The sequence below is a fragment of the Leishmania braziliensis genome, chromosome 16 (genome assembly GCF_000002845.2).
Source record: "Leishmania braziliensis MHOM/BR/75/M2904 complete genome, chromosome 16".
In the NCBI taxonomy this organism is placed as follows: domain Eukaryota; phylum Euglenozoa; class Kinetoplastea; order Trypanosomatida; family Trypanosomatidae; genus Leishmania; species Leishmania braziliensis.
The window spans coordinates 89224-99821 of NC_009308.2; the positions used below are offsets into that span (position 1 = coordinate 89224).

At 64.4% G+C, this 10598-nt stretch overlaps 4 protein-coding genes across 4 annotated transcripts; all 4 read right to left on the reverse strand.

Moving 5' to 3' along the window:
* Positions 1 to 1103: 1103 nt before the first annotated feature.
* Positions 1104 to 1724, reverse strand: LBRM_16_0280 (conserved hypothetical protein; the record flags this gene model as incomplete). Its single annotated transcript, XM_001563582.1, has 1 exon — positions 1104 to 1724. One exon carries the CDS (start codon positions 1722 to 1724, stop codon positions 1104 to 1106), a length of 621 nt encoding a protein of 206 aa, XP_001563632.1.
* A 1428-nt stretch (positions 1725 to 3152) lies between these two features.
* On the reverse strand, positions 3153 to 3914 carry LBRM_16_0290 (putative proteasome 26S non-ATPase subunit 9; the record flags this gene model as incomplete). Its single annotated transcript, XM_001563583.1, has 1 exon — positions 3153 to 3914. One exon carries the CDS (start codon positions 3912 to 3914, stop codon positions 3153 to 3155), a length of 762 nt encoding a protein of 253 aa, XP_001563633.1.
* A 548-nt stretch (positions 3915 to 4462) lies between these two features.
* On the reverse strand, positions 4463 to 6343 carry LBRM_16_0300 (putative protein kinase; the record flags this gene model as incomplete). Its single annotated transcript, XM_001563584.1, has 1 exon — positions 4463 to 6343. The coding sequence occupies one exon, from the start codon at positions 6341 to 6343 to the stop codon at positions 4463 to 4465; it is 1881 nt and encodes a 626-aa protein (XP_001563634.1).
* A 1839-nt stretch (positions 6344 to 8182) lies between these two features.
* Positions 8183 to 10597, reverse strand: LBRM_16_0310 (conserved hypothetical protein; the record flags this gene model as incomplete). The annotated part of the gene is made up of 1 exon (XM_001563585.1): positions 8183 to 10597. A coding segment is annotated over one exon (2415 nt), but the record flags the coding sequence as incomplete, so codon positions are not given.
* Position 10598: the final 1 nt, after the last annotated feature.

The following is a 10598-nucleotide window of genomic DNA, read 5'->3' on the forward strand; positions in this document are numbered from 1 at the left end:
TAGCTACGAGACACAGCAACGAGCAGCACCACGACTCGTAAGGACATGCGATGGACGGGTAGCTGTACTCGGAGAAGCCAACGAGACGAGTGTCCGCGAGACCCCAGCTAACCGACAAGCTACATCAGCACGCCGGCGTAACCAGAGACGCGCACATCCGCAAGAAGTATCCAGAGCCGGGTATAGCGAGTACGGCGAGCACCGGCAAGCGCGTGACGGCGCACAGACGGCCCGCCGATCGCGCCCGTGAGGCCAGCGCACACGCAGCCAGACCGAACCGACCGCCCGCGCAACACTGGGTGCCGGCGCGTCGTCCACCCCAGTACGCGCACGGTACGGGCTGCTCGGACGGCTAGCCCGAGATCGCGCGCCGTAGCCTGTCCGCAGCCCCCGCGCAGCGTACATCTGACCTTGCAGGCCATGCGTACGAGGCGGCACACGACATGGAAATTCAGCGGACGCATCCTCCGCTGGTCGCACGTGTGTAACGGGATGCGGCGCCAGCAGCTCGCAGAGGCGTGTTCGGGTGTACGTACCAGACACCAGTCGAACGGCATTCCCGTGGCAATACCCACTGTGGCGAACGGTATCGGTCGCGCTACGCGTCCGAGGCACTTACCCCGCCGACTGCGCGTCCGAACCGCGAAGTCCGATAGATACCCCATGGTGCACGGCAGCGACATCTGGAGGCTACGGGGTCCGCCTCATCTCGCCGATTTGAGGGGTACAGCGATATATGAGGGGGAAGGAGTAGCATAAGCGGGAACCCCCCCCCCCCCCCCGCGGCGGAGGGTGGAAGGCCGAAATGCGCGGCGCACCCCCCCCCCCGACAGGGGTGAGTCGCCCCCCCCCCCCCGCCTCAAAGTACAAGGTAGCGTCCGCCCGGAAAAACAAAAACAAGTTCGACGTCAAGCGTTGAGTAAGGGAAAGGGGCCGGCGACTCGCCGGGCAGGGAATCAGCCACGCCCCGCGTAACATCAATGTTATAATGGGCGCTCGATGCAGTAGCGATCTTCCTCTACGTGGCCACTATGCCCAGGCAGGGGAAGTCGCCCCCCCACCCAACCAGCAAGCCGTCGAGGCCTCCACCCCCCCCCCCAGGCTCAAGGCGTACGGCCGCCCGCACAAGCTACGGTGGTGCGGCACGACGCGAGGGGTTCGCGCGACGGTAGGGCGACACTCTGGAGGGCGCCCGCAGGGCACTCAGCGCCGGGGGCGGGGAGTGGCGCCGCAGCCGCGGCCCATGCGGTCGCTGCCAGCCTCCACGACTCCCGCACCGGCAGTGGCAGCGGCCACTCATCGCGCACCGCCTTGTGTCTGGCAGCCTGTTGCTCCGGCAGCGGAAGCCCGTCGACGACGGCAGCAGCGCGAACCCAGTCGCCGCTCTCGCACAGGAGGCGCGCCACCGCAGCCCATGCGTGCGCCCTCGCCGCCGGTGCACCGGCAATCGGCAGGGGCGGTGGTCCGGATGCCGCCAGCGGCGAAGAAGAGACAGGCCAGTAGCTCACAGGCGCCACGGCTGCGGACTGCGCACCGCTGGTCGTCATGCCGGCGGCCGGCACCGCCGAGCCCTTAGCCGGCGCCCAGCAGCCGTCATCGAAGGTGCGCTGCACAAAGGCGGCGATGTCCAGCGGTGCCATCGTGGCGCACTCGTCCGTCATCAGCACCATCCACGTGTGGCGCGCCCGCTGCGGCGCACGCCACCAGGGCGACCGCACGAGCATCGCTGCTGGAGACCGCCCGCTGCTGATCCTGGCCAGCAGAGAGGCGAGGGTCGATTGACTTACTTCTTTGGGGGGCAGCCGCGCATGCGCGCAACGGGCGAGTAGCCCCGTCAAGAGCGCAGGCAGCGAGGCGGTCACAGATAAAGCGGGGGTGGCGAGCGGGGGACAGGAGTGCCATTTATGCCGTGAACAGCGGCGCGCTTCGCCACCGTCAATGGGGGCACAGCAGCCACCCTCTGCGGTCGTGCATGGGTGGAGGGGGGAGCCAAGCCCAGAAAGGGGTGTAGGTCTGGGGCGATGAGCAGGGCAGGGGGGAAGCCGCTAGTCGCGCTCGCATTCACCCCTGGACAAGACAGCCAGGAGTGCCGGTGCCCTCCCTCGCTCCGCCCACGTTCAGTTTGTTTGCTGCAGCAGAGAGCGACAGGAGAGAGACGAGAAAAACAGCGCCGCACTCCTGTGCACACCTCGAGGGGGGAGAGGGGGAGGGGGGGCCGCAGCAGCAGCAGCGCAAGCGGGCAAAGTGGGGGGAGAAAGAGGGGGAAAGACAAACGTTATGCGGCATGACTCATCATTCTTAGGCACACCTACACGACAGTCTGCACTGATCGTCTTGCTTGTCAGCGCACCAGCGGAGTCGGCAAGACACGCTGACGGCCGCTCATAAGTAGAAACAGATGTATCGGTGTTTAGAGTGGTGATGTGTGCACCGAGGTTGGTGGCGTTGCTTCAGCAGAGCACACATGCACGAAAGACAAGGAAAGCGAGAGAGTTGAGGGAAGAGAACAACAGCCTAAGTATGAAAAAGCGAACCTTGACGTACACGCGCGATTAGTCGCATGGTGGCGTTCAGATGGGGACACGACTGTCCGAGGCACGCGTGTATCTGTGAGTGTATAGGCTTCTCTCTGCCTGCCCGTGACTCATGTATGCTGCCTTACCGGAAAGACAAGCGCGGTATGAGGAAGGAGAGGAGTCCGTCAAGTAGAAGTGCAGACGGAGGAAGGGTGGCAGGTAAATAGATAAGCATGCGATGCGCACACACACACACACACACCGTGAGCAAAATAAGGGTGTTTTGCAGCGATCGGTGAACTTCATGACGGGCCGGAGGAAAGAAAGCGAGGGAAAGGTGTCGGACTTGAGCGGGAGTGCACGTATGGTCTAAGCCCTTTACATGCGCAACATCAACTTATAGCAAGTAGTAATGTGCGCCTCTCTTACGCTCACACAGGGCTGCTCACCGCAGATCGTTCACAGCTCGTGCCAGCACACACACACACACGCACACGAAGGAAAAGAGACAGACAAAGAAGGATCCGCAAACCATGTACACATGCCTGCCCACCTGAATGGCGAGAACACCCGCCGGACTAAGACCACAACAACGCCAGGAGGGGGTAAGGGGAGCTTCTCTCTTATCAGCGACCTTCAGGCAGTTTCGTCTTCGACTTTGTCCAAGGCGCAGCCAAGCAGCCCAGTCCCTTGCCATCGCTGAGGCACCAGTACAAGCTCGAACGGGTCATCCTCCAACTCGCTTGGCTTCCGCACCCACACTACAATCGGCTCCCCCTCGTGGGCAGCTGTTTCCCTCGCTAGAGCCTGCAGGCCCTCTGCATTCAGCTCTGTCCGCGTTATCGCGCCGTATTGCAGGACCCGCATGCCAACGGAGAGCCCAGCCTCCTCGGCTGGGCTATTGGCGTCCACTTTCGCCACCACTAAACACGGCTTAAGCTGCGCGACACGCTGCAGCTCTGCTATGCGCTGCGCTCGCTTCTCCACCGCTGCCTGTCGTTGCCGTCGGGCGGCGGCGTCCTGCACCATCTGCAGCTGAGCCTCCTCCTGTGTCTGGCGATGCAGCGCACTGAGAAGGCTGTACATTTTTTCGCTCAGCGCGCGCAAGTCGTTTCGTGTAGAGTCCGCGGTGTTTCGGGCGGTGCGAACTGCGTATAGGTCGCAGTCGTCACGTGGGAACCCTTCGTTGTCAAGCAAGCGGCCATGCAGCCCGACCGGGGTCGAGGCGAGGTACTGAAGCGCGTCCGTCAGCTTCGCCTCGAGTGCCGCTTTTTGGGAATCCAGACGGCGCAGCTCGTCGCGAAGGGCCTCCCTGTCCATGTCGTCTATGGAGGAGGTATCCACCGGAGTGCGGCGGTCCTCCACCTCGACAACGTCCTCGATGTTTGGCGCACTCATTCCTGTGCGCCTTCCGTTCTTCTGCAGGGGAGAAGTAAAGTTCTCGCTTTGTCCACGCTTTGGGGAGAAGACAAGTCAATAATGAGAGAGGCGAACGGCACCTGTCCGCCAGCGCAGGTATGCGTGTGGGTTGTCTGCCGCGCACGCCTGTCCCGTGTTGGCAGCGGCGCGCTCGAGATGGGCAACAGACGCGACGTTCAGGCGGGGGGAGAAGCGCAGAGAGCACAACGACGGAGGCCTCACAGACGGAGGGGAAAAAAGAGAGAACGAGAGAGGAGAGATGAATCCGGCAAAAGAGGGCAGGACATGCACACACGCATACACGCGCATCCACGATCGCGAATGTGCATTGCTCTACATCGGAGTAGAAGCGAACCGTCACATCGTGAGCTGACCAACGGAAGTACAGAGACGAGCCGCGTCACGCGTTCTCGCCATTCCTCCTCGTTGGTCCTGACCTCCAGCAGGGCTTCTCGTCAGCCGCGCCGACATCACCACCAGCCCAGCTTTCCTCCAACGTGCACCTCTTTTTCATTGGTCCCATTGCGCTACGCATTCCGCGCACTCTCACACGTGGCCGCGTACACGTTCTTTAGCACCGTGCCGCAGAGCAGCCTCACCCGCTGCGCGTGCTTCGCCTCCGCCTCGGACACTGCGCGGGTGTACGGGAGGTATTGGTGAAATAAAAACACCTCCTGAACAGTGCGCAGCGTGGTCGTTTCGAAAAGGCGGAGAAATTGCGAGGAGAACGCCTCCACGTTGCAGCCCAGCAAGTGGGCCGTCTCGGCCAGCGCATCGCCATGAGCAGCAGCAGTCGCTAATCGACCCTCGTGAAAAGGCGGCCCGTACACCGGGGGGTACGGAGACGTCACTGGTGCGGCGCCACCGCCGGCCGATGTGGGCATCAGGAACGACGAATGATAGTAACGGTTCACGCTGGCCATCATGGAAGTGCTGTTGTTGCTCTCTCCCATGTAGATGCCGTTTAGCGTCGTCTGCGTGGCTCCAGGCACGCCTACACGTGACCCACCTCCCCAGACGCCGCTTGCCACACCACCAGACGACAACGTTGCTCCGCCTGCAGTACCGGCGCCAAACAGCCCAACACTAGATGTGGCTGCGCCGCCCACGGAATCAATACCGGCGGTACTGGCGGTGCTGCCGCAGAGTAACGTGCGGCCACACCCGCTCAGTGCGTCGAAGGACATGTCCTCCAGGTGCAGCAGCGGTAGTAGCACCAGTCGCCCACCAAGCGGCGCACCTCGGCCGCCAGTGGCAGCCCCTGCACCCGCGGCCCTTCCACCGGCCCTTGCAGCTGCCTGGCCCGTGGCTGGTGAAGCTCTTCGCCGCGGCGACACGTGCTCATCGATCCACTGAGCTGCCGCCTCATCGGTGGGGATAGCTGCGGCCCCCTCACCCCCCTCTTCCCCCGCGCCTTCGTCGACGCCCACCACCGACGGTGCCCGCGTGACAATCGTCATGGCAGACGCATTACTGTCCCCGTCGCTGCCGTCCTGCCCCTCACCGATGGACCGGCGACGCGCGAGGAGCTGCTCCACCACTGCGGCCATGTCCTCCTGTGGGGCAACGGCCCCGGGTGACACGAAAGGGTCCATCAGCATGATGGCTGCGGAAGGGCGCAGCTCCTTGTCCTTGGTCAGCAGGCGGCGGACGAACATGTGCATCTGCGGCGACCAGCGCTCTTTGGCTTGCAAGGTTGGAGGGTCGTTAAGGGGGATGAAGAACACCGCGCGGGCAATGTGCATGCCGAGGTGCGGCGGCTGCCCCTCCGCCAGCTCAATCGTGGTAATCCCCAAAGACCAGATGTCGGCGCGGCTGTCGTAGTCCTTCTCTGCGAGGGCCTCCGGCGCCATCCACAGCGCCGTGCCAATGAAGGAGTTGCGCCTCGACAAGGTGTGCTTGAGCACCGTGCTAACACCGAAGTCGGCCAGCTTCACCTGGCCGCCTTTGGTGAGTAGCAAGTTGCTACCCTTGATGTCGCGGTGAATGACGTGACGCTCGTGAAGGTAAAGCAGGCCGAGCAGGGCCTGGCGGCACACGTAGGCGATGAGTGGCTCCGAGAGTGGGCGGCGCAACTGATCGTACGCCATGTCGACAGACCCGCCTTCGCAGTACTCCATGACAATCCACAGGACTCCCATCGATTGGTACGTGCCATAGAAGCGCACGATGTTCGGGTGGTCACACTCCTGCAGGATCTCCACTTCCTTCACAATGATGTCCAGGTCCTCCTTATCTGTGTCGCTGAGCGGGACCTGCTTGATGGCGACAATATCGCCAGTGACACGGTTGCGGGCTTTGAGGACGACGCCAAAGTTGCCAACGCCGACGCTCTCGATAATTTCAAACATCTCCTTAGGGTCCTCCTCGCGCACGTGGATGCGATCAAGTGCCGATGGTTTCATCATTGCGCCGATCGGTTGCAAGTGTTTGGACAGTCGTAGTGGGTAGACGAGACTACAGAGAAAGCAGAAGAAATGAAAGATGCCAGGACGCGCATGTACGCGCGCAGCAAGACAGTGGGTAAACTTACGGGTGGAGTGTGCCCGCGCCTTGTATCCCTCCTCCCCCCTGAACAACGCCCCCCCCCCTACCCGCCTCTTCCTTGTCAGGCCTCTACCCACCCCCGTTCACTGAACAGAAAATGAATACGTGCGGCGTGTCCGCGCCGGCTCACCTCTGCAGCAGCAGTGCAGATGGAGAACGAGCGGAGGGGGATGAATCGTGGAGAGTGAAGGATGAGGAGAGAAGAGGAAGAAGAGAAGAAGAGCGTGAGACAGAGAGAGAGAGCCAGCGAGACAAATGTTAGAGAGAGAAACCGTCACCGTCGAAGGAAAGAAAGAGGGAGAGGGAGAAGCACTGCATCTCCGGCTCTGCGGGAGCGCAATGATAGGTTTCTCCCTTGTCAGGAGGGGTACGGCAAAACACACCTGCACATAGCGGGACGGTCCCTCACTGGACGGTCCCAGCCTTCTCCCTGTGATGAAATGTGGTCCGCGCTTTTACTGACTGAGGAGCTCAGCACATTTTCGCCCTGGTCGTGTGGCGCAGGTGAGTCAGCGATTGTTTCGGTGTGGGTGCGCCGGTGTTGGAGGACCTTTCTAGCGAGGAAGGAACGGGTTCTGAAGAGAACCCGCATGATGAGTACGACGCCATCACAACAGAAGGGATAAGTGGTAGAAACAGCAGCCAAAAGGAAAAATCAGAGAGAAAGCGGGGCGGGGAGGTGACAGCAGTTTCTCAAGATCGATCCTCGCTACAGTCCCATCCCCTTTCCCCCTCGGCGACCCCCCCCTCTCCTCTTTTCCTCACTCCTCTACTCCCAGCTCCCCTTCCGTGCTTATCGGTAGACGAGATACAGCGAAGGATGGGTGGGGGTAAAGTAAAACAGCAGACCAGCTCTACCGCACTGCGGTCCTAGTAACGGGCTGCGCGCGAGGGAGAAAGAGGAAACGAAAGAGAGAGAGAGAGAGAGCGCTGCCCGGGGTGAATGTGATGAGAACTGCTGCTGAGCAAACAAGCCGCTTCGCCACCGCTCTCCCTCTCGGCCATTGAGACTACACAAGGTGGGGTGACAAAAAGCCTCACACGGTGTATGCCGCACCCCATATCTCCGTTCTCCCTCCGCCTCCTCCAATCCCCGCTCTCGTACGAAGCTGTCCGTCAGTGCACGTCTCCACCAAAGGTCGTCCCGTCCACCCACTCACACTACAACCCACCGAGTTAAGAAACCGAGAGACACAATTAATGTCTTGACAAACTGCACAGCGCATCCCCAACTCGCACGCACGCGTAAAGAGAGAGAGAGAGAGGAGGGAGGGAAGGAGGGAGTGAGCGAGCGAAGACAATGATGAAGGCACGCGCGCACGCAAGAGCAGCGCTCTCCGCATTCGGACGCACAAACTACAGGCACACGTGGGCAGCAGCAGCGCACCGCCGGCGCATGCCCTCCTGCACTCCTCCCTCCCTCTTGCCCCAGGCGAAGGAGCGGGCACGGCTGCCACGGGGGCCAGCGCCGAAGGCCTCAGCCCTGACGCCCGCACCGTTGTACACGCGTTCAGCCCTCTGCCCGTTTGGCGGCGTGGTAAAGAGGTGCGCGTGTGCGCACTCACACAGCCCCATCACCTCCTGCTCCAAGACACACGTAGGGCGGCGCTCGTGCGTGGACGAGGGGCCCGAGAAGAAGGTGGCGGCGGGAGCGCCGCACACGAGCACTGGCGAGTCTCCGGTGCCCCAGGGCACCGCTTCTACAGCAGGGCCGCTGTCAGATACTCAGCCCCCACCCCCTCCTCCACCATCGACTCCGCAACGAGGCGAGCGACATGTGGCGGCAGGACCGCCTCCTGCTCCCGCATGAACAGCCCCCACGCCGCCGCCAGCGCCTTCTTCTGGCGTCTCTGGTGCGCGACGGATATGTACAGGTGCTGGCGACGCTCTGCTGCCCCGCGTTGCCGCGTCTCAAAGGTGCCGCCGCCCTGCTGGTCCGCCGCCACAGCAACGAGGAACCCCCGCAGCGGGCTCTGGCCCGCATCCGGCAGATCACGCACCTCATCCCCCTGCAGGGTGCCGCCTCGGTAGCCAACCACGTCGAAGACGAGTCGCACAGGCGCGCGCAGGTGGTCCAGTCCCAGAAGGCACTGCAGCACCACCACTCGCCGCAGCACCGCCGGCAGCGACGCCGCCGCGCACCCCGTCAGGAAGGACGCCAATGCGCCGTGGCGATGCAGCGCGAGCAGCGCGCACACGTGCGCCGCCTGAGCCATCTCCCGCCCACCAGCAGTCAGCAGAGGGCGGCCCGACGCCGCCGCCGCCTCGGCTGCTGGTGCTGCTGTGTCACCAGCCGCACGCATGGCCACCACGCGCGTGCTGAAGGACACCAGTGCCTCCTCGTGGCCACCGTCCAGCATCGCCACCGCTGCAACGCCCACCGTCAGCTCATTGTACGGAGAAAGCAAAAGCAACGCCGAGTGCCGGCCCCGCCCACGCCTCAGCGACTGGAAGTGCTCGAAAGCGAGCTCGGCGTTCCCACCGCGGGCCGCGGCGCACAAGCAGTAGAGGTAGCTCATGAAGCCGTCGGCTTGGCGGCGCTGCAGGTGGGCCATGAGGCGCAGCGGGACCACCCACGAAGCGTGCTTGAGCGCAACCAGCTGCAAGTCACGCAGGACCGATGGCGAGGCCCGGTCGGCCTCCCCGCCAGGGACGTACCGCAGCACGTGGAAGGCGTTCTGCCACGACTGCTGCTTGAGGTTGAGGAGGAGCGTTGGCAGAGTGCGCTCGTCGGGCAGTACCTGGTGCGTCCCCTCCAAGGCGGCAACCGTGCGCAGGGCAGCCGTCCACGTGCGCGTGATGGAGATGCTCTGCAGGCCGCTGAGCAGCGCGCGCTCGTGGGCGGCGGAGACGCGGTACGCCGACTCCCGATGGGCGGCGTCGAGCATGGCCAGCGCGTGCAGCCAGCGGCCCGGCGGGTCACAGGAGAGGTACTGGGCCACAGTATCGCTAGAGGCGCCCGAGGCGGGTGGTGGCACCGCCGCGTCTGCCATGCACAGGAAGAGACACTGGGCCAGCGCGTTCGGCACAGCCACGCCAAGATCGCCGAGCGCCCTCGCCAGCTGGCCAAACGTGGGTAGGCGAATAAAGCGCACCTGCGCCGCGTGGCTGAGCAGCGGCGAGCACACGGACTCCACCGCGGCCTTGATGGCGCTGCGCGCCCTGTCGGAGAGCACCACGGGCGTCCGGCCGCCGCGCCGCACACCCGCGTCGCCCTGTACCGGCAGCGATACAGTGCCCCCACCGCCAGCAGCGCTCGACGTGCGGCCGGTGTGCACGCGGTCTGCAGCGCCCATGTGCGCCGTCGCGTCGAGCGCCGCAAGCAGCGCCGACAGAAGCTTCTCCTTGCCGGTCTTTGGCTGGGCGTGGATGCACGGGTGGAGAGGAAAGAGCAGCGCCGCCAGTGCCCGCCAGCACGTCTCCGCAGACGCAACCCCCTTGGGCGCCGCCAGCCCCCGCTCCGCCACGCCGCCGCCCAGGCCTGCGATGTGCCCCAGGAGCAGCAGGGCCACCTCCGCAGCCACCGCCTCGCCCGCGTGACACAGCAGCCGATCCACGACGCCCCTGCCGCGCAGGCACTGTGCGAGCATGACGGGGTGGCTGGCCGCCACTTGCCGGATCACCTGGAGATGCGCCAGCGAGTACAGCGGCGGTCGCCCGCTCCGCGGGGCGGAGTGAGGCCCGAACGCCCAGTCAGCGCCAGCCGGCGCGCCGCTGCGCGCACGTGCACCATCGCCGGCACCGCGCGTCGGCGCAAACGGGAAGAGCGCCGCCGTCACCGCCTTCACCCCGTCAAAGGCGCCAGCACGCGTGTCAGTCGCAGCGGCGGGCGTCGCCTCCTCCGCCTCCGCGAGCGCCAGGTGCCGCCGCTGCCAATTCGCAACGCACTGCACCGCCTCCAGCACGGCACCACGGCGGCACAGCTCGGCCACAATCGCCTGCTGCTCCGACCTCGGCCCACGCAGGGGACCCGCCGACGCACCAGCCGAGGCGGCCACCGCGGCGTCTGCCGCACGCGGCCGGCTCAAGCCGTAGGCCACCCGCACAAGCTCGGTGGTGCGGCACGACGCGAGGGGTTCGCGCGACGGTAGGGCGACACTCTGGAGGGCGCCCGCA